The sequence below is a fragment of the Chlamydomonas reinhardtii genome, chromosome 17 (genome assembly GCF_000002595.2).
Source record: "Chlamydomonas reinhardtii strain CC-503 cw92 mt+ chromosome 17, whole genome shotgun sequence".
Lineage (NCBI taxonomy): Eukaryota > Viridiplantae > Chlorophyta > Chlorophyceae > Chlamydomonadales > Chlamydomonadaceae > Chlamydomonas > Chlamydomonas reinhardtii.
The window spans coordinates 4,913,709-4,941,166 of NC_057020.1; the positions used below are offsets into that span (position 1 = coordinate 4,913,709).

The following is a 27,458-nucleotide window of genomic DNA, read 5'->3' on the forward strand; positions in this document are numbered from 1 at the left end:
TGGTGGTTGGGAAGCCACCCCTTCATGACGTATGCCGCTAGGTCCTCGTCGGAACAGGTAGCGGGTGAGACGCCCGGCCGGTAGCGTTGGAGCCAGCCCCACAACTCCGCCGCGGCTTTGTTTTGCCTGGCGACAGTCGCAGAGGCCAAAGCTGACTGACGCAGCTCGTGCGCGGCCTCCAACCCCGCCTGGTAAACGGCATGCCGCTCGGTGGCATCAGGTGTTGCACCGGGATCAACCACCAGGGAAGCGACCTGCCCCAGCCGCAGCTGAGCCAGGTACCCCTGCAAGCACATGGAAACGGGTCAGTAACCGACCGCAAGAACAGCACGACCCCTAACCACTCACGCCGTATTCCGCCAGTGGAGGCGCGTTGGGTGGGCTGGCCGTCGTTGCCGGATAAAAGGGCTTGTTCGAAAGCTTGAACTGTTGGGAAAGGTGTTAGCCAGTTATGCACCCTTATGCATCCGGCATTCGAGCCACCCACCGGCGGGAAACCGACACTGAGAAAGTTGTGGGGAGTCAGAAGGTCGCTGCTCGAGGCGAGGTTTAAGTACCCGAGAGGCGGATAACGAGCCCCGCTTAACGGTGTGACCTGCGCGACGCACGAAGGTAGTGATTGGGTGCGCGACGGAGGCACGCACGGTGACACGGTTCGTGCCGAGAGAACTCACAGGTTTCGATAGCTCGCTCGCCCGAGCTCGCAATACCGATAATAATAAACTGCCATTCGGATTTGCCTGTTACAGTGGTGAGCGCATATCGAGGCGAAAGGTGTTAAGTTGTTCGCCCAGTTGTTCGCCGTCAGTACTTGCTTCGCCTATTTTGACTACTTGCTTAAACTCTTACCATAGCATTGCTCGCTCCGTATCGGCTCGAACTGACCGCAACCGAGCTCCCACCCGTCCCGCCCTCTTCGCGAGAGGGTATGCTGAACTGAAGCATGCTGGGGCTGGTGGCGCGAGGAACGGTGAAGGCCACTCAAAGTTAGCTGATACGGTGACGAGCATTTGAGCTTCAGCACTGCGCGTGGCGGTCGCCTTCCATGGCGTGCCAGGCAGTTGGGCATCCATGTGAAAGTCTGTGCGGCCAGTAATGAGTTTGATGCCGACAAACGCACGCACGCACGGACTTCGGCCCCCCATTGTCTTAGGGAGGTCGATGCCCGTAAGAAATGAGGGGGGGGGTGATGCCCCGAAGGAGTAGCGGAGGGTCGAAGGGTGTAAGGAATTCTGACTGGGGGGCTCAGCCTGAAGACAGCAGCGCGGTTACCGTGTTATGGAGATCGGGCTACTTCAGCCCCCTCCGGGGCTTCCTTAGGCGCATGTATCATCCTGGCGCGGGCAGGGGTGCTGGGGCCCACCGGGGCACGTCACTGGCTCGTGCACTGCGTCAGCATGTCCCTCGTGCAATCTGGGGCAGGGCGTGGCCGCGTGGGGTGGAGGTGGGGGCAATCCTCCGGGAATGTGCACGCCACGTCCGAGGCAGGCCTGGCTGGCCGCCCGACCTTTCAGTGCATTATAGGATTTCTGCGTATCACAGGGTAATCTTGTTTGTGTAGCCTGACCAACACGACTTGCTCCGACTCAGAGATCTGGCGCCTTACTTGAGGTTCGCCATACACAGGACACTGTGAGTGCGATACAACCTTACACGGAGTGTTATATTGCGTTTGTAGTCTGCGACAATGGCGCCGGCCGCGCTAGACTCGCTTGAGGCTCTGCAGACCGATTTCCCAGACCTTGCGGAGGATATTCAGGAGTTCGCTAACCTGTACCAGCGCAAGCTATGGCACCAGCTCACCCTAAAAGTGGAGGCCTGCTTCCATAGCTCTGCATTCAACCGGGGCGACATCCCTGTGCGCCTTTTTAAAGGCTTTGTCAGTGACTTTGGCCACAAGATCAACTTCCTGAAGCTGGCACAGTTTGCGGTGCACGCGTGCAAGTTCCAGCCAAACCCTGCCGCTGCGTGCGAGCTGCTCACCTCCGTCATCACCAAGTTGGAGGACCTCAAACAGCCGCGCACCGCAGAGGCTGTCCTGTTCCTGCGCATGCACGTGGCGCAGCACAAGCTGGAGACGGGCGACTTGGCGGAGAGCAAATCCATCACTGAGTCCGTGACGGAGGCGCTGGGCAAGTAGGTGCACCAGTAGGGTTTTGTTTCGTGGCGGTTGGGTGCCGGGGTGGGGGAGGAACGTCCATGCAGACTTGCAACACGTGCACGCCTCTCAACACGTGCACGCCGCAGCCATTTGCCGAACGCAACACCCCCTGCCACACCCTTGCTGCTGCCACGCCGCACGGCACACCGGCTACCCCAGGCTGCACGACGTGGACCCCTCCGTGTCGGCTGCGGTGTACTACGTCACCTCGCTGCTGGCCAAGGCGCAGTCCGCCTACGCCGACTTCTACCGCTCCAGCCTCATGTACCTCAGCTTCGTGTCCAGCGATAGGTGGGCCGGTGGGGCATGGGGATTGAAGGTCGCAGGCCGCAGGGGCAGGGGGCGAGCGTCAGATGTTTTGTCGCACCACTTGGCCAGCGGACGAACAGCCAACACAGCTGTCGTGTGCTGCCACCCCACGCTGACGGCGGAGATAGTGTCCGCTGTGGTACACTCGCCGTGACATCTCCCTCCCCACACCTCGCGGCGTACACGCCCTGCAGCCTGCAGCCGGACTTCAAGCGTCGGCTGGCGGTGGACGTGTCCATGGCGGCGCTGCTGGGCGAGGGCGTGTACAGCTTCGGGCAGCTGCTGCAGCACCCCATCGTGGGCAGCCTGGACGGCACGCCCCAGCAGGTGGGCGCGGTGGCCGTGGCTGAGGCTGTGACTACTGGACTGACACGCTGGCAAATGCTGGCTCCTGTCTTACTTTGCCTCGCGATCCAGTCATCGTCGTTTGTGCGTTTTAAACTCTGCCCACGCTTTCTCATGCCGCATGACGCCCAGTGGCTGCACGAGATGCTGGAGGCGTTCAACAACGGCGACATCCACGCTTACGACGCCCTGTGTGCTAAGTACGCCACGCAGGTGGGTGGGCGACCATGTGCGCATCAGCTCGTGCGGGTGTACGCGGGTACCAGGGCTGATCCGCGCGTGGGAGGCGACGTGAACACTCCCAGTTTCCAGGCTTCCTGCCTGACTATCGTTATCTGGTCCTTACAACAGCAGTACAAAGAAAAACAGCCTCACTCTGCCTGGGTTCTCGCCTCGCTACGCTGCACAACAGCTTTACAACGGCTCGGCCGACACAGCAGTGCAATCACAGCGGTCAAACTCTTGCCTTGCCGCATCCATGATATCGGCCCCCCTCCCAACACAGCTGAACGGCCAGCCGGCGCTGGTGGCGCACGAGCGGCGGCTGCGCGAGAAGATCACCATCATGTCGCTGCTTGACCTGATCAGCAGCCGGCCGCCTGAGGCACGCGCCATCGCGCTGGCGGACATCGGGGCGCGCACCAAGCTGGACACGGACGGCGTTGAGTTCTTGCTCATGAAGGTGCGGGCGTGGTGGTGGAGGCGGGGTAGTCGACCAGCTGTCCATGTAAGAGAGGATTTGACGGTTGAACCTGTGGTCAAAGTCCTTCGAGAGCGCTGGCTGAGCCTGGCTACCCCCGCTTTCATGGACGGCTACCCCCGCTCACCAACAGGCCCTGGCACTGCACCTGATTGAAGGCGTCATTGACGAGGTCAGTCAGTCAGCCGGTCGGTTGGTCAGTCGGTCGGTTGCTGCGCGTGTTATGATGTCTGACATGAATCATGAGGTGTCGCGTGACATGACGTACGGTGTGGTGCGGAGTGGTATTGTGTTATGGTACCGGTTCGCTATGTGGCGTGGCTGGTGTGATGTGGTGCTGGCGTTGGCTGAGGCGAATGCGGCACAGCAACACTAGTGACGACCTCCTGCCGCGTATTGATGCTTGAATGCTCGTGGGCACCGAGGTCCACCAACGTGCCCTCACACGCCATAACACCCGTAGAGGCGTGTTTCCTGTGAATCCTGTCCCCTCCCACCCAGGGCGCTACCACCACCAGCACCGCGGCGCCTTCTCACAGTGTTGCAGGTCGCTTGCTCACTTCTGCACCCCTCCCCACCTCACGGCACAGGTGGCGGCCACTGTGGAGGTGACGTGGGTCACACCGCGCATCCTCACGCCCGCGCAGCTGCAGGGCCTGAAGGAGCGGCTGGACGGCTGGGTGGGGCGCGTGGCAGCAGTTGCGATGGCGCTCGAGAGCGAGAGCGTGGGCATGCTGGCGGCGGTTAACGGCGGCGGCGCGGCGGCGGCGGTTGGCGTCAGCGCTTGAGCGGGATAGGCTCTGGGTAGCACATCCGCTGACGGCTGGTTGCTGCCGGAATGATCGATTAAAGTGTTTCACGGACTGCAGCAGCTACTGATTGAGGCCCAATAACGGCTGCGGCATTGATAGGCGTGTATGAGAGGGCTACGGGCCTATTGCGTGGGCCTATGGCACAGCAAGGATAAAGCTTTGGAGCGTTTACGCCGCACGATGGCGTCATCGACCCCGCGGGGATGGTGGGCAGCAACCCGGGTTCACTTTTGGGCAACGTCCCGCATGCACAGTACGGACCGCGTTTCAAGGTTGCGGACATGTCGGACAAGGTGTTATTTTGTAAGCGGTTACCTTGTCTGACAGGTCGGCACCTGCCGTACGGCCCTCCCGTGCGTGGGAGTAGATAGGGGGATCCCCGACGTTTGCTTGGCCCCCCTTTACATCTCAGCGAGACCCAGAACAATTAGGATTGGTGAGCTGCGAATTCAGAGATGACCTGACCAAAGCAATGTGAACGCGTTCAGCTGCCACCAGAAAGGAGCGGTTGTGATCTAGGACAAGCAAGAGCAGAGGGGATGAAAGATGCGTTCAGCTGCCACCAGAAAGGAGCGGCCTGAAAGAATGCGATGTTACAGAGGGCACAGTCCCAGCACCCAAAGACGCCGAGCCATCACATGCTATAAGGGCCCAACTTGACTCCACCAACCCCGACTTTGCTGCAAACCCTCCCGCGGTCAAAGTCCGTGTGACTCCGCGCACAGTGAGTCCGAGCCAAGCCTCAATCCGCCAGAGCCCCACCGCTGTGCCTCAACGCCACAAACCTAGGCACCGGAGTGCCGGGAATCGTCCAGGCCGCAGCACACACGCACAGCGCACGCACAAACCAGGGCGCAAGCGTCCAGGCACTAGAACGGTCGCCCACACGTGCGTCCTGCCCACACACCAAGCCCCTAACCACCCACAACCTCTCACGGCGAGGGAGGCGGGGAATCAGCGTCATACGGCAAGCGCAATACCATGCCTTCACCAACAGCCTGAGAGATGAAAGGATGCGCAGACGGCACTGTGTCCCAACCCTTTGGCCTGATACCCAAAGTCACAAACGTCTGGAGACGACCCCAGAAGTCAGCTACGATGGCAAGTCCAATGCTCAGCACCCGGGCCGACGGCAGCTTCGCTCGCGCCGCCAGCCCGGCCATAACCATACGCTGCCGACCAAAGTCCAGGGCAGACATAGCAGCGAGACACACCACGTCCCACACAGGTGGCGCAAGCCCCGCAGGCGGGCGCACTAACCACAACTTCTCACGAGAGAAGGCACTTAAGAGCATCCTCTGGCATGAAACCCATAGCCATCCCCATAGTTTCCCGCAGGGACAGCGCAACAGTGCAGTCCCAAAAGCACTGACGCCGTTCCCCATCCTGCATGTCAACCCCACACGCCCAACACGGGTCAACAGCAACGCCTCGCGCCCGCTCGCTAGCATCCGCTCTGGTCTACGTACGCATTAGTTCCGCAACACTCGTCAATAGCATGCCGTGGAAACGCCCAGCAAGCGTTGGCGGCCACACGCCACAGTGCTTCCTTATGATGATTCTCCCATTTCAGCGACCACAAGCGGGCCAAGGTGCACACGAAGGCCCCCGCCGCCAGGGCAGCCTCCACCCCCGTCACACATATTGCAAATGCTTAGCCTACAGGGCGGCTAACTGTGGAGCCATTTGTAGCACGGTCCCCGCCTTCACCGTGTAGGCAGTGAGCAGGATGGGCGGCCCCCCGCACTGCAACCAGCCAAGCCCTCGCACCACCTGTTGCACCGACTCCGCCGTAGCACTCACAATGTTGGCCGCTGGGAGCGGCAGCGCGGCGGCAAGCCCCCGAGCCAGCTGGGCGGCATGCGCGGCGGCAGCCCAGCCAGCGGGGAGAAGGGCCACCGCCGCCGCAAACCGGTCGGCCGCCTCTTGAGGCGACGCCGGCCCCGGCAGGGGCGACGGCAGGCGCGCCCGCGTACTCCAGTGCAGCACCCGCCGCCACACAGCAGTCACATACATATCCGCACACGCTTCACCAGACCGAGAGCCCCACGCCCAAGGGCGTGTACATGCCTGCCGCAGTTCGTTCAGGCCGTCATGCGCTGCAGCCAGCTGGCCCACACACGCCAGTCCCGGCAGCGGGGAGAAGGGCCACCGCCGCCGCAAGTCGGTCGGCCTGAAAGGCTGAAAGGAATAGCCCACCGATTGGTCCCATCATCGTCACGGTGCCGGTCCCATATTGCACCTGACTAAGTATCCTGGCAGTCACCACTATGACTCTAGAGCCACGACTGTGCGTCCATCCGTCCCAATCCAAGTTCAATTGCATCTCCGCGCGCCCGCCCCCGCCCGCCGCCCACGCCCCCACGCGTTTGCTCGCCCCTGCACGCAACCCGGCCCTGCTCCCACCCCCACCTGCCTGGGACACATTTTGTGGGGCGAGCCGTGTCGCTGCGTAGCCGGGGTGTCATTTGCTGTGCATCGGGGTTGGTCGGGGTACGCAGCAACTTGATAGATTGTTTCTACCCCGCGAAGCTTGTTGTCAGAACAGACATAGTCCTGGGTGGATGAGTGATGACGTCCGGCGGATCCATCCGGCAGCAACCGTTGATGTGTAGTCAGCGGTGCGATTGCAATAATTAAAGGTCTTTGGTGCACAGCCTTACATATAATTCAGTGTAGTCTCGTGTCCTTGCTCGTTTCTAGGGCAAGAGAAATGCAGGCCCTTTGCCAGCAGCGCTCACTTAGGTGTGGGTTGCAGGCTCGGTCGTCACAGATACCAACCCCGTTGTTCAGGAGTTCTGTGAGCTCGAATTCCCAACCAGCGGCGGGCAGCTGGGACGTCGCCTCGTTCGCAGTAGCCGTTCCTCGCGCTGCTGTAGCTCTTCGTAGGAGCGCAAATCTGCGGACTGGCCTTGTTTGCGCGGCAATTGCGGCCCAGGCGAAGGATGTCAAGGCGACACAGGTTTGCACGGTCACGGTTGCCGCTGGAAGCGGCACTGTTATGACGTTGTCAATTTTGGGTGATTGCAGAGAGTGTTCATCTTTGGAAAGAACAAGAGCCAGGGCGATGCGACCATGAAGAACCTGGTGCGTCGGCACGATGCTGTGGCAGCGTTGACGCCGTGTGGAAGCAAGTGCATGTTTGACTGGGATCGAGCATAATTAGGTACAGGGGCCACCTGATGTGTGGAGATGCCGACTCCAGTCGCGGTGGCATGCTTGCTGGGGTGCATGCGTGTGCGTGTTCCTCCTTCCTGGCCGCGGTTAACTTCTCGTCACCCGGAAGCACACGGAGGGCTAAGCAGTGATCACATGCCGCTGCAATCCCTCTATAGCTCGGCGGCAAGGGTGCAAACCTAGCGGAGATGTCTCGCATCGGCCTGTCCGTGCCGCCGGGCCTGACCATTACCACCGACACCTGCGCGGAGTTCCACACCAATGGTGGGCACACGGAGGCACATGGGTCAATATGTTAATCGGGTTTAGGCATGCCTGACTTAACGCAGCGTCCGCGCGGCGCACAGGTGTTACACGGCCGTGCCCTCGGCGCGGGTCTCCCTGTCCTCCCTTCTCACATCCTGATGCGCACATCTTCCTCGTGTCTGCAACGGCGACTGCGCACTGCGCTGGGCCCCTGCCCGCCTCTGCTGTGCGCAGGCCGCCAGCTGCCCGCCGGCTGCTGGGAAGAGATCCTGGCCGGCCTGCGCTCCGTGGAGGAGGAGATGGGCTGCCGGCTGGGAGATGCCGCTGCGCCGCTGCTGCTGTCAGTCCGCTCCGGCGCCGCAGTGAGACCGGATAGGAGTTAGGACCGTGGGGTTGGGATTGCATGAGTCGTGGCGGGGCTTGCTCTCCACAGATGAGGTGTCGGAACGAGGGAGCTGGGGCATGTGAGAATCGGGATAGGGCATAGGAGCTTCGGGTATGGCGGCCGTGTGCCTGGAAAGTTGGCAACAAGGGCCGGCAACCCAACCGATGACACAACATGCACACGCCAACATGCAATCGCACACACCGCGCACAGGTCTCCATGCCGGGCATGATGGACACGGTGCTCAACCTGGGCCTGAACGACGCCTGCGCCGCGGGGCTGGCGGCGCGCAGCGGGGACGAGCGGTTCGCCTACGACGCCTACAGGTGGTCGGGGAATGGGTGTGGGGACGCGTGTCGGGACGGGGTTCGGGGGATGGGACCGCGATGGGCTGTCCTGCCGCGGTCTTTCGGCTCGCTGCGCACGCAAAGCTCATCCCCGACGACGCGCACCAGCTCACCACTGCTGGGCGCATTGCACCATTCCGCGCACTTACACAACGCATGCTGCAACCATCCGCTCTCATGCTTCTCACCAACCTCCACCCGGCACACGCTTCCTTCCAGGCGCTTCCTGGACATGTACGGCGACGTGGTGATGGGCATCCCGCACCACCTGTTCGAGGAGCAGCTGGAGAGGCTCAAGGTGCGGGGGCCGGGGCTGGGGCTGGGGTTGGGGTTGGGTTGGGCAGGGGGAAATAAGAGAGAAGGCAGATGGGCGGGAGGTGGGGGCGTTTGGGGCGTGGGGCTGGGCGTGCGCGGAGCAAGGTCGTGCCATATCGTGTATGGAATGCACGGTGGCGTAACGGAGGGCCTGGTGGCTGCGGGAGGGCCTGGGTCTGGGTCTGGGGCTTGGGCTGGTGCAGAGTGTGCCTCTCGCATTCCGCCATTCTCGTCTCGTCTCCTGCCTCCCCACCCCCCTTACTACGGTTTATACTGGGATTGGAATAAGTTACCCCCTGCCGCACAACACGGGACACAGGCCGAGCAGCGTGTGAGCGAGGACACGGCCCTGACCGCCGCCGACCTGCGCACGCTGGTGGCCCGCTACAAGGAGGTGTACAAGCAGCTGGGCCAGGTAGGTGTGTGTGTACGGGGGGGTTGCAAGGATGTTTTGAAAGGGGAATTTGCGGACAGGGACGTAGAGGCAAGCAGGATTGAGGGCGGGCCGTGTTAATGGGTAATGGGGTGGGATATGAGAGGCAGGACAGAAGCCGGAAATGCTGCATAGGCAAGAACACAATACCAGCCTGGGTGGCGACGAGAGAGGCAGAACAGAAATTTGGGCCAGTAGTTATAGGGCGGCTGGGACGACGGCGCAATAAGGGACGGTCAGGGAAGCGCCCGCGCCGAGGGGTACGAGTGAACCGGCTAGTGCAGACGAATGTGCAGATGGTAGAAGAGAAATGGGTGACGGGTTCACGGGTTGACGTGTGGTTGGTGAATGGGGATACATTGGGGTTGCAGGTGGCGTGGGACGGAAAGCCAGGCACCCATGGTGAAGCGGAAGTGCCTCGTCCCGCAATGCAGTGGTATGATGGGGCAGGAATCGGTTGGGGCTGTGGGACGCGCGCATGTTGTGAGGATGCTGCGTAGCAGTGGCCTTCAGTGGGATGGCGGCAACAGGAGAGCCAACCGACATCCAGGGGCACCAACAGAGCGGGTAGCTTTCTTGGTGTGGCGGGTGTGCGGTTAGGCTGCGACACGCGTTCTCCCCCTCCCTCCAACCCTCTATTTCCCTCCCCGTTTCTCCCCACCCCCTACCGCCTACCGTGTACCACTTCCTTAGCGTATCATAAATGTAAACCCTTCAGCACCACCACCACCACCTAGCTCGTTTCTGCCTGGAACCCCTCCACCCTCCAGGTGTTCCCCGAGGACCCGTACGAGCAGCTGCGCCTGGCCATCTACGCCGTGTTTGACTCCTGGCGCTCTGAGCGCGCCGACGTGTACCGGGCTGTCAACGGCATTACCGGCCTGACCGGCACCGCCGTCAACGTGCAGGTGCGGGCGGGCGGCTCGTGATGGGTGGCCGGTGTGGGGCGGCGGTTGGGGCGGGGGCCAGGGCGGGGGCGGGGGCGGGGGCGGGGGCCAGGGCTGGGGCTGGGGCCAGGGTTGGGGCTGGGGCTGGTGCCAGGGCTGGGGCTGGGGCTGGGGCCAGGGTTTGGGCTGCAGCATGCAGGCTGACCCTGTCACGGTGCTGGTCCTTCGCCCCAAGTCAACCGATTCCAACCGGCCCTGTCTGTCATGGACGGCTATCCCCTCCCGCAGGCTATGGCATTCGGCAACATGGGCCCCACCAGCGGCACGGGCGTGTGCTTCACGCGCAACCCCTCCACTGGCGAGCGCAAGCTGTACGGCGAGTACCTCATCAACGCGCAGGTGGGGTGGGGCTTGGCGCGGGCGGCAGGGGCTGGCTGGCAGGGGCGGTGAAACGGCGGTGAAATGGCGGTGAAACGGTGCCAGCAAACAGTGCGCCGAGTAACCTTTCATCTTGGTGGGCGAGACCAAGGAGCTCCACATGCATACTCTCGCCACCTCAGAACTGTTTACAACATTCTACTCTACGGAATACCTCACTCCAGTTCACAATCCACGCGCCCATGAACCCTCACAGGGCGAGGATGTGGTGGCGGGCATCCGCACGCCCGAGCCCATTGAGACCCTGGAGCGCTCGCTGCCAGGCGCCTTCAAGGTGCGTGCGTGTCATGTGTGGCGGGTGGGGCTGGCGGCAGTGGGGCGGCCCAGCCAAGTGCATGTGCTTGCATACGTGGCGCGTTCGTCCATGGGGCTTGCTTCGCGCTCTGGGGTTCGGCTGCTTTGGGCTTTGAAACCCCGTTCCTTCCCTCCTCCCCGCTCCTCTCCCCATCTACCAATCCCCCCTGCTCATGTCTCTTGATCTCTTGCGCCCTTCCCCCTTCGCCCCCTACACACTTTCAGGAACTGCTGGACAACTGCGCGCTGCTGGAGAAGCACTACAAGGACATGCAGGTGGGCCTGGGGGTACGGGGCCGCCAACACCCTTCGCCTTTTCGTCATCCTTGTGGTCTCGTTTATCTCGGGTTTGACTCATCCCTATTGTACCCACCTCCCCATCCGACGCCGCACGGCTACCCCGGCCCCCAGGACATTGAGTTCACGGTGCAGGAGGGGAAGCTGTACATGCTGCAGTGCCGCGGCGGCAAGCGCACCGGCACAGCCGCAGTGCGCATCGCGGTGAGCAGGAGCAGCGGCGGCGGCGTGTGGGGGGTATCGGGCGCTGTGCGTGGGTGTGGGCAAGGGGTTTAGTCGCCTGGCCGCCGTAAACTCCCTGCATCCATGCACATGGACTGGCTGATCCCGCCATCTGCCCCTGCGCGCTTACACCTCCCACCCAGACACCATTCGCCCAAGCGGTGCCAATTCGCCCTTGTGCTTCGCTAGTACCAACCCCGCGCAACCTGCGGCCCCCCTCTCTGCTTGCCCCGCCCCACCCGCCCCAAACTGCCACCCCCTCGCCTCCGTGGCCCCATCGCGTGACCTTCGCCCGACCCTGATATGGCCCTCTTTGACGCCCCGCTTTCTTTATGTAGAGAGCACGCCGCATGTACCTTGCTCGCTTTGTTGTTGTGTTGTTCCAGTGCCACGCCTGACCGCGCCCGCTCTCTCGTTGCTTGCATGGCTTGTCCGGCGGCCGTGGCATGGCACTCGCGCTCTTGGAGCGCAGGTGAGTGCGCAGGTTTCCAAAGTCGCCGCAAAGTCGCGCGTTGCAGGCATGCTCACGCATGCACTCAGCTTTTTCTTATGGAGCCACCCCAATCACTTCCGCTACTACGTATTGTTGCGAGTTTTGGAGGTTGTGGACCAGCCATAATCAGCGAACTGACGATGGCGCAGCCTGGGCGGTTCTCCATGCTGGCGCCTAACGGCATGACCGCCCTGCCCCCAGGTGGAGCTGGTGGACGAGGGTCTGGTGGACGAGGACGAGGCGGTGCTGATGGTGGAGCCCGGCCACCTGGACCAGCTGCTGCACCCGCAGGTGAGGGTGGGGGCGGGGTTGTAGATACCAGCCGAAACTAAACCGAACCCAATGCAATAGAGCGAGGAGGAGAGCGTGGCCGATGCTTGACAACGGAGTGGCACGCGACAATAGTCCCCATTCCCGAAATGCACCGAGGGGTGGGGGTGGGATTGGGGGTGGGGATGGGGGCGGGTATGGAGATGGCCAGCGTCCAGCTTTTCAGTATGCGGTTTTGAGAGCTAGCGTTAGATGGCCGTAGCTGCGGTTCGGCTCGGGCGTTGAGCTATGCCTGGCTGGGACTCGGCTTCGCTTCCATTCGCACGGCGCGTTGCGCCGGCAGCCTCGCTCCAGCAGCCACCCTTCACGCTCTTGCCACAATTGTTGGCCCAGGTCGCTATCGCCCATACTTGCTGGCATGAAAGCCCCCTGCTGTCTACATGACTACACTTCTCTGTACCAACCCCCTGTGTGTCTACCGTCTGCTACTTCCTTAACTCAAGAATGTAACCCCCTACTGTTCCCTGGACGTTGGCACATCAAACGTGCTTGATTCAATTGCTCCGTTCTCCACGAGCGCCCAACCCCCGCCGCGTGGCTAAGTAGTCATGCCTGCACCCCCATGTGTCACTGTCATCACCTCCGCAGTTCGCCAATGAGGCCGCGTACAAGAGCGACGTGCTGGGTACCGGTGAGCGCGTGCGTGTGGGAATGGGGAGGAGCGACTGGGCAGCGGGCAGAGTGGCTGGGCAGTCCTAGCGTGTGCAGCGGCGTGCAGCAATGGGCGCGAGGCGCAAAGTATTGATAAACAAGCTTTGTATGAGGATGTGGCGTATGCGGCCTGTGCATCCTCAGCCCCGTTCGCGCGAGCGCGCTATTCTTCACATCCCGTGTCTGCCTTACTCATGGCCTTGGACCCTTCCTTGCTCCTTTTTCTGCTACCCCTGATCCACCTGCGCATACCCCACAAACACGCAGGCCTGCCCGCATCGCCCGGCGCGGCGGTGGGCCAGGCGGTGTTCAGCGCGGAGGACGCGGAGGCTTGGCGCAGCAGCGGCCTACCCGTTGTGCTGGTGAGCCGGCGGCAGGGGTTGTGATGCATTGTACATCGTGGAGCATCTCCTGTGCAGTACGGCAGTCGCCGCGCTGTCGACCCCATGCCAGCCCACAGTGCGCACCCTCCCAGTGACACTTGCGCTTTGCCCTTGTCCAACAGCCGCCTTTGTGATTGGAGCTTCTTCACGCATGTCTGAGCACAAAGTGTTTTTGGGGGGGATGCGACCCCCGTGTGACGGCTGTGCCTGACTCATACCTTCCCTTGTCTAATGCGTGGTCCGGCACCTGGCATCCGCACCACCACCGCACGCGCCGTGTTGCCACTGTCCACAGGTGCGGCGCGAGACGTCGCCGGAGGACGTGAAGGGCATGTACAGTGCGGAGGGCGTGCTGTGCCAGCTGGGCGGCATGACCAGCCACGCCGCCGTGGTGGCGCGCGGCTGGGGCAAGCCCTGCATCACCGGCTGCGCCGACCTGCAGGTGATTGGTTGGTTGGTGTGCGCAAGTCAGATGCTCATGCCATCCCTCCTTTGCCTTTCCACTCTCGGGCCGCATATCGTGTTACATGACATCAGTTGGCGCCATTGGCGGGCTCACTGTGCATGGGCCCCAGGTGGACGAGCACAGCAAGGTGGCGCGCATCAACGGGCACGAGATCCGGCAGGGCGACTGGATCAGCCTCAACGGCTCCACGGGCGAGATCGTGCGCGGCAAGCAGCCGCTGGCGCCGCCCGAGCTGGCGGGCGACCTGGGCCGGTGTGTGCGTATGATGGCGTGTTGGTGTGCATGTGCGCTGGTGTATGTGTGTTGGCGTTTGTGCGTGTTGGACAACCAACGAGATCCGCCCAACGCTGGAGGTACTTACGGATATCTACCGATTACCGAAGGGATGAACGCGCCGCGGTATCGTAGCCATGCTCGCCTGAAACAACATCCGAGTCCCGCCCGCCGCTCGAAGTCAAGATCACTTACAGGCAGCGCAGAAAGCATTCGCATAGGGGGCAGCAGGGGAGTGTCAGGTGCATGTGAACACGCAAAGGCGGTGTGGGGCGGCGGTGCATGGGTGAGGAGAATCATAAGCGGACTTAAAGCGTGATGGGAATGTGGCCGAGAGTCATGCCGCAAATCCGCTGCCACGTCCTCCCCGTGCTACCGGGATTTGAGTTCCCAACTTTCCACGTCTCCTCCTGCATTACTGTCCAACCGCACGCAGCTTCATGTCCTGGGTGGACAAGCGGCGGCGCCTGGGCGTGCTGACCAACGCCGACACGCCGGAGGACGCGGCGGAGGCGCGCAAGTTCGGGGCCGAGGTGTGTGTGAAGCACTGGGGGGGGGGGGCAGTGGTCACCGGTCAGTGATTTTTGGCTCGGTCTATCTTTGCGGCCGCTGCACTGCGGTACCGTATCTTCTTAACTTTAATTTGCTAACACTATGTCAATGTGGATACTTCCCCCTTCGCTCGATATCGCCCGCCAGGGCATCGGGCTGTGCCGCACTGAGCACATGTTCTTCGCCAGCGAGGAGCGCATCGCCACCGTGCGGCGCATGATTGTGGCGCAGGTGGGGGAGAAGGGGACGTGCATATCTCCGTGTGCGTATCTCTGCATACACATGTGTAATGGTGGGCAGTACTTTGCAGGCCGTGCGAACGTATGCTTTACTTGGCGTCCTCGCCCGCTGCCGCCTGCCCTCACCTCTTGCCCTGCACGTCCCTGCACGTTCACCCTTCTATCCACGCAGACACGGGAGGCGCGGCTCAAGGCCCTCGCGGACCTGCTGCCCTTCCAGCGCGCCGACTTCGAGGTGGGTGGCTGGCTTGCTGGCGGCTGTGTTTGCGCCCTGATGGCCTTGGTGGCGGGTCACCCGTGGCGGCCAGGACGGGATGGCCACACCTGCTGTCCTCCTCTGCCTCCCTCCAGGCCTTCCCCATCTCCCAACGTCTACTACACATTTCACGCCTTCCCGTTACAATCCCTACCATTAGCCACCTCACACTAGCTGACTGCCTCCTTCCCATTGCCGTAGCCTAACCGCCCTGTGCCCCTTGTGGCCCCACACAGGGCATCCTGCGCGCCATGGCCGGCCTGCCCGTGACCATCCGGCTGCTGGACCCGCCGCTGCACGAGTTCCTGCCCGACGGCGAAATGACCGAGGTATGTTTGCGACGTAGCAGTAGGGGACCGTCTCAATGTGCAAGCACACAGTTACCATCGAATGCTGCCAGGGTCCAAGCTGGATCCACCAACTCGAGTGTTGCTGCAAACCTGTCCATCGAAAGTGTAGCAACACAATGAGCGGAAGCTAAGTCCGGATTGACCAGCCAAAGCCTCATCTACCGCATCACTGTTGTAAACCTAGAGGCACACGGGTTCAACCCAGAACAGTCCATACAGGATTACGCAGGAAGGCACAGCCGGCCAGAGGTGGGGCGACACCATCCCACCTTGTCCTACGACGGGCCCACCCTGTTCCCCCTTCCGCCCCTTCTGACCCCGTGCGCCTCCAGGTGTGCGAGGCGCTGGCCCGGGACGCGGGCGTGACGGTGGACGAGGTGTACGGCACCATTGAGAAGCTGCAGGTGTGGGAGGGCGGGCATGTGGCGCTGGAACCTGTCGTGTGCCGCCCAAAATGATGGGTGTCAGAAGCATGAGGACGAAATATGTGTAGCATGTAAGTCTGTTTGCAGTCTTGGTACCTACTACCTAGGCAGGTAAGGGATAGAAAGGAGGCCCCGCTCCGCTTTCACTGTCCAACACACCCGCCATCGCAGGAGGTGAACCCCATGCTGGGCTTCCGCGGCTGCCGGCTGGGCATCACCTATCCCGAGATCACCGAGATGCAGGTGCGCCAGCAGGGGGGCCGGGTCGGGGCGGTTGCATGTCTGTGTATGCTGGAGGAAGCAAGCGACACTGGCCGTAGTTGCCAAGACAGGCGGCGGGACAGAACAGCGGGGCAGAGCACTACCAGGCGCCGTCCACGATGGTAGGCACTGTCATTGGCCATGAATGCAACAATTCCCCTAACGGCCCAGGTCCGCGCCATGTTTGAGGCGGCGGTTCGGGTGCTGGCCGGCGGCAGTGCCGTGCAGCTGGACGTGATGGTGCCGCTGGTGGGCACTGCCGCCGAGCTGGCCAACCAGGAGGGCCTGGTGCGCCGCGTGGCGGAGCAGGTGCGGGGGGGGGGGGGCGGGCGCGGTGGGGCGGTGTGCAGCGGCGTGGAGGTGCGGTGACAGGCAGGGAGGTTGCGGGCAGGTGCGGGTGCAGGCAAAGCCATGCAAGGTCGGCAGGTCGGTGCGTGGTGTGCGTGCATGCGGCGCGCCGCCTCACACCGCCCGACCTCATGCCAGCAACCTCGAATCCCCAATCCCTTTTGCTGCGCACAGGTGATGTCGGAGTCTGGCGGCGTGCGCGTTCCGTACCGCGTGGGGACCATGATCGAGGTGCCGCGCGCGGCCCTGCAGGTGGGCTTAGCACACAGCTAATCATGACCGCACCTCTTGCTTTTGTTCTCGAGCTAAAACGGTGTTCTGCAATGCATCTGGCGCAGGCGGGCGCCATCGCCAAGACCGCCGAATTCTTCAGCTTCGGTACCAATGACCTCACGCAGATGACGTAAGTGGAGGGTGCTTTGCTAGTACTGCTGGTACTGCTCCTGGTGTAGGGCAGTGCGCCCTTGGGGTTGCGTGGACTACCGTGTGTATGGGATTTGCGGAGTGTTCCGGGCACTGTCTTGTTTCTAGTTACCCGCTTCCCGTGAGGTTTGGGCGAGCTCCTGCTGCTGGGTGGAGAAGTGACTCCACGAGGATGCATGACACACGTGCGCTTCGCGGGGTCACAGGGTCTGGTGTCCCTGTTTGGGCTGTTTGAGCGAAGCGATTCCCCGGGGACCGAAGCCCCCCGCTGTCCATGCATGCGTGCGTGCATGCCTTGTGTCGCACAAAACACTAGGCTGTGTGGGAAGACATCAGCTACATGCCATCTCATCATCTTGATTTCATTTTTAACTGAGTGTTGCGCAATGCGACACGTACGCTTTGTGGGGGTGAGCATCCCTTTCAATACCATACCACCGCTTGTCGTAGTCCCAATCATCAGTGACATCGCCGCTACCAATTGGAACTGTTTAGCGACCATCACAACCACAATCCATCCACCCATCACAGCTTCGGCTACAGCCGTGACGACATCGGCAAGTTCCTGCCGGTCTACCTGGAGAAGGGAATACTGCCCTACGACCCCTTCCAGGTGGGTGCCCAGGCACAAGAAAAGACACAGAGACTATGTCTGCGGTGTGGCGCGACGCTCGCGGCATAGCTTGTCCGCTCACTGTGATCTACAGCAATAGCAATCCCGCCTGCCGCTTGGTGTAAGCTCCCGTCCACAGTGCGGTCTTGGATGCGGTGCATATCTACGATACCCAACAGGTGCTCGACCAAGAGGGCGTGGGCGAGCTGATCCGTTTCGCGGTGGAGCGCGGCCGCGCCGCCCGGCCCGACCTCAAAATCGGCATCTGCGGCGAGCAGGGCGGCGAGCCGCGCACCGTGGCCTTCCTGCACGAGGTGGGCTGCTGGGGGGGGGGGCCCGAGAGGGTACCGTAGGCGGAGCTGATGGCCTTGAGGCTGGGGCTGGGTGAGGTCGGGAGCCGCGATTGTGGGGTTGGGTTGGGTCTTGCTGCAGAAGCGTAGGCCGCCCACCGCCAAGCGGCGGATGGAGTCCAAAGACTGGGCTTAGGCTGTGCTGCCAAATATAACCGTGGGGGTTGGGGCACAGCCACCGGATATCACCTCCGACTCCGACTCCACCCATGCACGACCATTGTAGACCGTTCGTACCTGTTGCACAGCACAAGCAGTAAATGATGAGAATCCGTTGGCTCGCCCCCCAAAGGGGGGCGACAGCCTTAGTCCTCGGCCAGAACCTTACACTAGGGTTGTTACATTTTTGTGGTACAATATCGTGGAGGAATAGAGGCTGCAATGGAGTTTGGTGGAGTGCAAAAACCCTTGAAAACAAGCAACACAGGAAAACGAGCACTGAAGTGCACCGCCCGAGGCCAAAGCCGACGAAACCCAAGCTCAGGTCTAGGCAAAGCCAAAGCCAAAGCGGAATCGTCGAAGAATGTCGCCATGGCCTGGGCTTGACGCTTTGCTGGCCGCATTTGCTCAGTCGCATGCCCCGGCGCCGCAACCTCGTGTCCCAACCTCGTGTTCATAACCCAATGCGGTCACAGCCAGCCCCAGCTACACACTGCCACCCCGCTATACCACGCCTGACTGTGAGTCCCAACAAAGGGCGAGCTGGGAGCTGGGAGGTTTATGTTGTAGGCCACTTACGGCAAACCGTGCTGAAGTATTTGTTTTGGGAAGGGTGCCCTGTGCCGCAAGAATACCCGGATGGGGCGTGCCCAAAAATGTATCTATGATACCGTATCTATATCTCCAAATATTATTTTGCGTCGAGCTCCGTCCATACAGCAGCTTGCTTAGTTTTTTACGACAACAAAGGTCTGCAGGTATGGGCGGGCAGGAAGTATTGTTACAACAATTGGCGTTAAACGGGTCAACCCGGCCCGGGCCTCCGGTTCTCACGAGGAAGTAAGGCACGCAAAAGAACGTGCGGACCATCTTGTAACCACGCACACCTCCGCGCCCTTCCTGGCGCCCATGCCGACAGCAAGCCCCCTCCCCCGTGTCCGCGCAGGTGGGTCTGGACTACGTGTCCTGCTCGCCCTTCCGCGTGCCCATCGCGCGGCTGGCAGCGGGGCAGGCCGCCGTGCGCAGCCAGCGGGCAGCAGCGGCAGCCAAGAAGTAGAGCGAGGAGAGGGGGCGACTGCTGCGTCCAGGAGCGGGGAGGTGGATGGTGATGCTGCCCGAGGAGTTGTGTTGAGCGGGGAGGATTTGAGGATGTGCTGTGCCGGGAGACGTCCTGGCAGCAAGGGCAATGCAGCGGTTTGTGAAGGGCAATTCGTGATGCGGGGTATTATACCTGTTGCGGCGCGCGTGGGTGCGAAGGCCGCGCAGACGGCAGGTGCATGTGGTGTTGGCATGTGGTGTTGGCCTGTTTGGAGTGTTGACTGATTCGACCAACCACTGGACCAACCCGGGCAGCACCCACGACTTGGCTTACGCCTAGAGGGTGTGGGATGGGACAAGGTATCGAAGATGCTTTAAGGAAACAAATGCGCACGATGCCAGAAGGGGTTGTCGGAGCTAAGGCAGCACAGGAGGAAAGGGGCACAAAGTTGCTTCTTGCAACGGCATGGACAGGCTGAATCGCTGCGCTCCGGGGGCTCAGCCCACAAAGGGGGCTAGCTTTGCCAGAGTATGACATGACCGAGCGTGAATGCCGTCGTCAGTCGTTGTCGGTTGCCAGACCGGAGGGGGTTCCCACGGGTTTCGGGGCATGGGGTCTGGGCTTTTGTTTCCAACCCCTCGCCCCCGCCCCTGTGGCCAGCTGATCCTTTTGATGGAGTCGCGTATCATGTCATATGATGCTTTCGTCAGTCCAGCTGTGTGCACGCCTCCCTTCCCCGTCCACCTTATAATCTATGGCGAACACGCATCTTGCAGCATCTTGCAGTGCAGCCCAACGCAGTTCGGGTTTGGTTCTCTTTACCCCCCGCCCGCCAAGACTGAGTGCACGCAGATAGTGCCCATTCTGCTGTGCCCGACACTCCACTGCACCTGAGCATGGCCCCTCCAGGGGGGGGGGGTAGAAAGCTCAGATTCTTACCCCATGCTCAAAATTACAGAGCTTTAGGAGAGCATTATGCACGTACTTTTAGTTTCTTAAGGGGGTGTCTGGTGAGGAAGTTCTGGGCCGCCAAAGTTGGGGGGTCGGTCCTCGTCCCTGTCGTCGGGTTTCGGGAGCCCATCCCGGCGGATTTCGGGAAGCGCCCCACAAGCAGAACTAGGGGCCAAACGCAGCAGTACGAGGCTCATATGTGCACGTTATGAAGTAATAAGCACAAACAAAGCGTGGGAGGGCTAAGTTGCGCGTCCGGGCGTGGACATGTCGGGACATGTCTCCACAGTCAACACATGCGCACTGACACAGCTTGGCTCTGAAGCGCTGGTGCGCTCGAGTTCACGTCTAACAAGGCTGCCGGTGCACATTGTCCATTCGTCACGCGGCAGAGAGTTGAGCGCGGGGTGGTCTGGGTCGAGGGGATTTCCATGGATAGGATCCCGCCGGTGACCGAAGTCTCAGAACAGGACCGCTGATGACACGGAGTGATAGTGCTCGTCAAGAGGAGTCGATTGACACCACTTTGGTATTAAATGGAGGGGTTTTAATCCCTGAACAACAAGGTTTTGTCCGTCGGGGGGTCGGTCGTCCCCTCAAGGGGGGTCCCGGGGGATTTCGGGGCATGGGGTCTGGCACTTTGTTTCCTACCCCCCCCTGGCCCCTCAGCTCCATATATCATCGGCAAACTGCATGAACTCCTCTGTGCCCTGGGCCCTGAGCCTGGGCCGCCCACATGCTGGAGGAGGCGATGAGGCAGGGGTCGTATCTTGTCTTTGGGGTATTGTCTAGCTCCAGACAAAAACGGCGGGGTGGTCGCCGTCTTTTGTCTGGGCACATGGCGGTTTGGGGCTGCTCCATAGGAATTGGGACAAAACCCGCCCCAAACCCAGGCCAACAATGTCTTGCCTCAGACATTAGTCCCTGGGAGGAATGCGATGAGGAGGCGACGAGATGGTCGTCACCGTTGGTCCAGCGAGTCGCCACCGGTTGCGCCACCTTACCCTACTCCCCTCTTGCACCCCCCCCCTGACCCCAAACCCGAGGGCACAACGGCAGAGGGCACAGTCTTATGCTGCGGTTACAGGAGTAGGTGAGGCCACCACGTGAGAACAGGCCACCTCACAACAGCTCCACCTCAACGCTCAAGAGTCGCTGTCCTCCTCCTCGTCGCTGTCCTCTGCCGGCTCGTCGCTCTTGCAGCCGGCAGCGCCACCGAGGCCGGCGCCCGGCGGCGCAAGGCTTGGGCGCCTGTAACCATTGCGGTGTGGCACGGCGGCACCAGCAGCTGCCGCCCACAGCAAGGCCCACAGTTGTCATTGACGCTGCGAAGTCTGCTGCCCGGCCCCTTGCAAGCGCCAACGCTCACACACCTCCGCAGTGCCAGCCACACCCTCGGCTGCGCAGCCGCCGCTGCCGATCCCGCCACCGCAGCCTGCGCCGCCTGCTTCCCGAGCTGCCTCTTGAGATTGGTGCCACAATTCGTCACCGCCCTCCAGCAGCTCCGGTCGGGGAGCAGCCATAGGAGGCTGGGGTCTGGGGTTCGTGCTCTTTCGGGCGCAGCACTAATGCATGCCCTGGCTTCACAAGTATGTTTGTTTAAAGATTGGAAACCGTAACTATTACAGGTCAAACCCTACGGAACTGCCATTGCGGACTGCTGCTCGGCATTCGCTGCCGACACACCCTCGCCAGCCACGACCGCCGCGGCGCCCGCCAAGACCACCATGCCAGCGCATGCGTGCTCAACGACAGATTTGCACAGCAGGACTTGCTGTCCCCACCTACGCTCACAATCAAACCCAATCTGCTGCCGGGGCGCTGCACCTGCCTTTGTGTTGTTCCCCAGCGTGGAAACCGTGAACATGTGTACCGCGCCAGTGCGCGGGACTAGTCGTATACATGTAACGCCCTTCTTGCATGCTCGTGCCATAACCAGAAACCTTCTGAGCCACCGCCCAACGTCGCTTCAGCAGATTGCATGAATGCCATGACTGCAACGCAAGTACTTGTGTCAACCTGGGAGCTGCCTTCAGCGTTGAAACGTTAGCGGCGTGGCGGCAACCATGCCCACATTGTACGGGCTGTCACGCCGGGGGTCGCTGAACAGAGCCCGGGCCCTCGCGCCGCTTGGCGCCGCGCTATCCACCGGCACAGCCACATGCGCACTGGCACCCTTGGGGCTGGCGTCACCAGCAACAACCGGCCCGCCTCGCCGCGCCGACCCCAGCCGGGGGCGAGGCGACAGCACCTTGGCACCGTTGCTGCCGCTATTGCTGCCGTCCAGTGCAGCTGCGGCTGGCGCCGATTCCTGCAGTTGCGCAACGTTTGGTGCTGACATTGCGGACTGCTGCTCGGCATCACCCGCCGACACACCCTCGCCAGCCACGACCGCCGCGGCGCCCGCCAAGACAATCATGCCCGTCGCATGCCGGCTGCCGCGCTCTGTTAGCATGGCTAGCGGCTGCGGTTTGGGCTGCTGCAGGGCCCGGTACTCGCCCTGCGCCGCCGCGTGCACCGCCGCCGCCTCGTGGCTGGCGTCCGCCGCTGCCGAGGAAGACACATGGGGGATCAGGCCCTGCTCTAGTAGCACCACCGCGTCAGGGGCGCTGGCCATAGCGGCGTCGCTGCTGCTGTTGCCCGCCGCCACTTGCTGCGAGTGCGCGCGCTCGGCCTCCGCCCACAGCGCCTCCTCCTCCGCACAGCGCTGGTGCCGCCGGCTGCTGCTACTGCTGCTGCCTGTGCTCGCCCCCCAAGGCTGTTCAGCTCTGTCGTGGCCGCACCCTTCGACGGCGTCAGCATGCTGCTGCTGTTGGTGCGAGTACGGCACGCCCTCGTCGTCCTCGTCTCGGCTGCTGAGGATGTCGGGCTGGCGCACGCGGATGCCCTTGCTCTCCGCAAAGTCGATCAGCGTCCAGGGCACGTAGCCCAGCTGCTGGCAGCTGCCCAGCACGCTGTTCACCACGCGGTGGTGCGTCATGGTGCGGTAGTGCGGGTGGGCCGGGTCCTGTTGGGGGTGACAGGTGTGGGGGTGGATGAGTGTCCGAGGCAGACGTGGACGGCCGGGGCACGAGGTTCATGTGTGCGTGGAAAGGGCACCTGGCAGGATCAGGGGCACATAGGCAGGATTGAATGGCCAGGAGCGGGTTGCTGGACAGGCACTCCTCGTGGCCATAATACGATAATGCGCAAATGCCTTGCTGCATTCAAAGCCCCTAAGATCCGCGCAACGTGGCGACAGGCCCTCCCCCAGCAGCCTCATCCCCTTCAATATCAGCCTCCTCTACGACGCCATACGACTGAGCATGTGACCCTTCTCTGATTGCCTGATTACACCAGCATCGCCTCCCCGCCCGCTCCCTCCGCCCTATCTGTCGCACCTTGAGGATGGCGATGCAGCGGCGCACCACCGCATAGTAGATGTGCAGGTCGCGGCACTGCAGCGCCGTCAGGCCCCACAGCAGCTGCGACAGCTCCAGCGGCCTGAATTCCGAGTGGGCGTCGAGGTTGGAGGCGTAGGGGCGCGGCAGGGGGTTGTCGTGATACGGTGCCTGATCGCGAAGCAACACGCCCTAGTGCAAAACTGAGCACCCACTGCCTAGTAGCAATGTCATCTCGCCCACTACAGCTGCTATCCCTATTCCTCTAACTACCAATCGCAGCACAGCCCCCTCACTTGAAGGCGTTAAGCTTGGCCTCGGCCGCCGCGATCAGCTGCTCCATGAGCGGCTCAGAGCGCCACTGCAGCTGCGCCAGCGCCTTCACTACCATGGCCAGGCCCTGCGAACGGCAGTGGTGGTGGTGGTGGTGGTGGTGCCATGATTACGACGGGATCATGCCTGCCAGCCGCCAGCGATGCCAAACTCCCGAGTTGACCCTGTCCTGCAGCAGGCCCGACGTGGGCCGCAACCCTCATGCACCCCCCAGCACCGTAGCACTGCGGCGCCCAACACACCTGCGGACTGAAGCTACGCATGCGCGCGTACAGCGCCGCCGCCACCTGCTTGGCGAAGTCGGGGTGCGCGGGGCGGTGGCGGAAGGTGCCGAAGGTCCACAGCGCCGTGGCCACCTCGTGGTGGCTCAGGCCGTCCAGCCGCGACAGCAGCACGTCAGCCACCGCGTCCAGCAGGCTCTGCGGGCGCGAGCGGGTGATGTGGGCGCGTTGCGTTCGCGTGTAGATGAGATGCAAGGAACCCGGCTCCAGGTGTCAGGGGGAGAGCATCAAACATCCGGAATTCAGACAGCCGGCTGTAGGGCGCCCCCCCCATCGGCAACACTCGTCGACGTTTCTTAAGGAAATGTTTGTGATTCAGGTATGGAGCATTCGAGACGCCCGCCGCCAGCACTCGCCTCCATACACAACACGTCTTGTCACAGCTGTCACCCACACCGCTTCGACCTGCCAACACGCACCTTGTGGTAGTGATGCGCGGTGGCGAAGCCGCTTATGAGGCTGCACAGCTCCGAGCTGCGGCACTTATGCAGCTGCGGGCCCACGGCGGCAGGCACCTCATCCAGGAATCGGACGGCCTGTGTAAGGTGGCGGGCGAAAAGACGGTGCATAAGTAGGCAGGGCGCAGGGTGTGGTCAAACGCAGAGACAGGCCAAGGGCTCCTGAAACCCCAGCCAGACCAGCAGTGTTCAGATTGGGACGAAGTTCGGACGAAGAGGAGCAGCGGCGATGCCAGGAGGCCAATATGGCTATGCCATGGTGCTGTAGGTGCAGCTGCAGCTGTTGCCGGGGTACGCGCGTCCTTTCAAGCTGTCATGACAACGGTTCCCAAACTTGCGATGTTGCCCCAAGCACCCACAGGGCCCCCACCTTGTAGCGCAGGCGCGCAAAGGACCACACGGTAATGGCGATGTCCCCGGGCGCCATGTGCGGCAGGCGCGCCAGCAGCACCGACTCCACGTCGCGGAGGAAACGTGGCCCCGGCTTGTAGCCCAGCCGCACCAGCGCCCACAGCACCATGCCTAGCTCCTATGTGCGTGTGCGCATTGAGGTGCGATTACGGGTGCCGTATTGTCAAGAAGTCCACCTGGGTAGACCCATTCTCACGTGTAATTGAAGGAACGCGACGATGTAAACCTATGATATATTCGAGTACATACCCGGTCGCCTATGTCCCGTGTCTGTGACAGTGTTTACCGTGCTTCAAGCGCAATCCCCGGGACTTCTCGCCCTTTGCCCTCATGACTTGTCCACGCCCACGCCCTCACTTTTCACGCCCAAAGTTTGAACTGTAACTTGCCTCTCCAACAACACGTATATGGCAAGTTCACCTGCTCAGCCCCCGCCGCCACCACCCAAAACAACACTCGTGCACACTGCGGATCTTCTTAAGCTCTACACCCACCCACCTGCCCGCCGGCCCCAACACCCGCCATGCCCTCCGCTCCACACACACCCACACACGTACCCTCAGCCCCACCTGCGTGCCGTAGCCCTGCAGCCGCCACTGAACGGCGTCCACAACCTCAGCCAGGAAGGCGGGGCCGGGGTGCACGCCCAGCCGCGCAAACCCCCACAGCACCTGGCACACCTCGCCGGGCGCGTAGTCATCAAGCGTGTCCAGAACCGTCTGTTTGGATGGTTTGGAGTCGAGAGGAGGCAAGGTGCGGACACAACGTGAGGCTTAAGCGGACTCGTAGGTGGGACTCTCAGCTGCCTTGACCGTTCAATACAATGGAAACATAGCCCGCCTAACCGCCCAACAACACTTGCCATAGCACGTTAAAGCTCAGCGCCACTGCCACTTTACCTGTTACACCCACAAGGTCGCGCCCACGCCCACCTGCACGATTTGCCGCAGCAGCTCGGGGTGCACGTAGTCCAGGTGCGCGAACGCCACCACGGCGTTGGCGCAGTCCACCGGCTTGAAGATGGGCGCCACCTCCACCGCCGCGTCGCACAGCGCACGCAGCGCACCCTCGTCGTAGTGGTCTAGCTGCGCGTACGCCCACAAAGACAGCGTCGTGTCCCAGGAGTCATAGTTGCCTATGAGCTGGTGCATGCGTTTGGTGAGCGCCTCCACCGCTGGCCGCAGCTCCGCCGCGGCGCGGGCGCGGTCGACGTCGCTGCCGCGCGAGTGCTGATGGCTATTCCGTCGTCGCCCGCGGTACATTTTCGCCAACCTCGACAGTGCGTGCGAGGCATTCTGCTGGTCGAAGTTTCCAACTTCCGACAGAACCAGGCCAGCCAGCTGTGCCGGCGAGAGGCAGCTGCAATTGCATGGTTCTGGGTCAGGCAGAGGCCGGTCCATCAGCGCACAACCGATACACACCTTTTTATCCGTCGATTTAACAGGCGCCGTGGCGTAAGCTGTTCAGCGCTCGACTCCGCCGTGTCAAGCAGGTCCAGCCCACCTGCGCGGCAAGCATACGCGGCTGTGAGGAATAGCTCTCAGCAGTTGGACGCCACAATACCAACCTGGATGTACTGCAGCCGCCCCATTGTGCACGCCGCGACGGGCGCCTGCACGGGCGCTGACAGGGGCGGAGCAATTCCTCCCCGATGTGCTAGTGGGCCCACCCCTGCCAGTGCAAGGCACTGGTAAAAGAAGACTGGAGCTCCTGAAATAACAAAGAACACGAGCTGCTGTAAAACACCGAAAGTGGGAAACAAGGGGCGACGGCGGACATCACCAGCAGCACAAACTAGATTTTGTGGTCTTCAAAGCGATACCTGTATAATACAGTTGTGGTGGTGTTATTGTGGGCCGCAAGGCTCTTCATTGCTCAGGCCCAAGCGCTGTGGACGATGGCCGAATTTGCTGAGCTCTCGCTGGCGGCAGACGGGCACACGCTGTGCCCACAGCGTTATGTGAGCCGCATTAGGCGCCCATTTGCATGGCCGGCAATGCTCTCAAGAGGTCCTGGGCACCGATAAGGCGCAGGCGGACGATAAGGTGAGCGTTAAGACTGGCTCAGCCGCTGAGACCAAGCACGCAAAACTTGACACACGAACTAGCCGTGTTGAATGCTGCTATAGGCTTAACAGCGTGCAAAAGCGCGGTCGGGCTATTGAGGACAATTCTGCTGGTGGCGCGTGTCCTTTGTTCGTTGCGCATACAACTGTAGCGTGCTTCCATATACTATACATGCAAATGCTGTCTCAGGGTTGTAGGCTGCGGGGTTGGCCGGTTTGGCTGTGCACTCGCCTCATTCGGTTGCCCCTCATTCGCCTCGCCTCCCCCCCCCCCCCTTCCCGCCCCCCCACCCCCCACCCACACGCCGCCCACCCATACCACCCCCCTTAACCCCCACCCCCCGCCATTGCTGGGCCAAGAAAGCCGCACCCATTAGACAATTATTTCATGGACTGGCTAAGTTTCAGTACGTCGTTACTGCACTCTTCAGCGGTGCATGCGGCTGCGTTCCATTTCTGGGGTACGCGTTGTCGTGACGCATGTCTTCGGCTAGCCCGCGCCAGCCCAGCCTGTGACGCCGTATGCGCCAGCTGAGTGTCCTGAGCTATACAACGCCGGATGCCGCGCAGCAATTATCTCGACGGGCAACTGTCATTGAA

The 27,458-nt window shown here is 61.9% G+C and overlaps 4 protein-coding genes across 4 annotated transcripts; 2 read left to right on the plus strand and 2 right to left on the minus strand.

The window, feature by feature from the left end:
* Positions 1-1,541: 1,541 nt before the first annotated feature.
* On the plus strand, positions 1,542-4,646 carry CHLRE_17g734516v5 (uncharacterized protein). Its single transcript, XM_001692885.2, has 7 exons — positions 1,542-2,136; positions 2,321-2,452; positions 2,665-2,797; positions 2,948-3,028; positions 3,321-3,497; positions 3,649-3,687; positions 4,106-4,646. The coding sequence occupies exons 1-7, from the start codon at positions 1,688-1,690 to the stop codon at positions 4,301-4,303; spliced, it is 1,209 nt and encodes a 402-aa protein (XP_001692937.1). The 5' UTR covers positions 1,542-1,687; the 3' UTR covers positions 4,304-4,646.
* Positions 4,647-4,908: 262 nt separating this feature from the next.
* On the minus strand, positions 4,909-6,393 carry CHLRE_17g734532v5 (uncharacterized protein). The gene has a single exon (XM_043072503.1). It carries the CDS (start codon positions 6,341-6,343, stop codon positions 5,987-5,989), a length of 357 nt encoding a protein of 118 aa, XP_042914962.1. The 5' UTR covers positions 6,344-6,393; the 3' UTR covers positions 4,909-5,986.
* Positions 6,394-6,963: 570 nt separating this feature from the next.
* On the plus strand, positions 6,964-20,285 carry CHLRE_17g734548v5 (uncharacterized protein). The gene is made up of 29 exons (XM_043072504.1): positions 6,964-7,289; positions 7,358-7,414; positions 7,663-7,768; positions 7,985-8,112; positions 8,349-8,461; positions 8,702-8,780; positions 9,117-9,212; positions 10,001-10,138; positions 10,406-10,516; positions 10,752-10,829; positions 11,075-11,125; positions 11,261-11,350; positions 12,063-12,152; positions 12,780-12,822; positions 13,110-13,204; positions 13,521-13,667; positions 13,801-13,943; positions 14,401-14,497; positions 14,664-14,747; positions 14,928-14,990; positions 15,248-15,340; positions 15,694-15,765; positions 15,958-16,029; positions 16,219-16,356; positions 16,570-16,647; positions 16,734-16,798; positions 17,350-17,431; positions 17,611-17,745; positions 18,887-20,285. Exons 1-29 carry the CDS (start codon positions 7,041-7,043, stop codon positions 18,995-18,997), a joined length of 2,904 nt encoding a protein of 967 aa, XP_042914963.1. The 5' UTR covers positions 6,964-7,040; the 3' UTR covers positions 18,998-20,285.
* Positions 20,286-20,999: 714 nt separating this feature from the next.
* On the minus strand, positions 21,000-27,018 carry CHLRE_17g734564v5 (uncharacterized protein). The gene is made up of 11 exons (XM_043072505.1): positions 26,616-27,018; positions 26,361-26,503; positions 26,215-26,296; positions 25,726-26,152; positions 25,363-25,512; positions 24,753-24,911; positions 24,344-24,460; positions 23,886-24,062; positions 23,607-23,710; positions 23,311-23,413; positions 21,000-22,937 (listed from the first exon to the last, which is right to left on the minus strand). Exons 1-11 carry the CDS (start codon positions 26,663-26,665, stop codon positions 21,963-21,965), a joined length of 2,487 nt encoding a protein of 828 aa, XP_042914964.1. The 5' UTR covers positions 26,666-27,018; the 3' UTR covers positions 21,000-21,962.
* Positions 27,019-27,458: the final 440 nt, after the last annotated feature.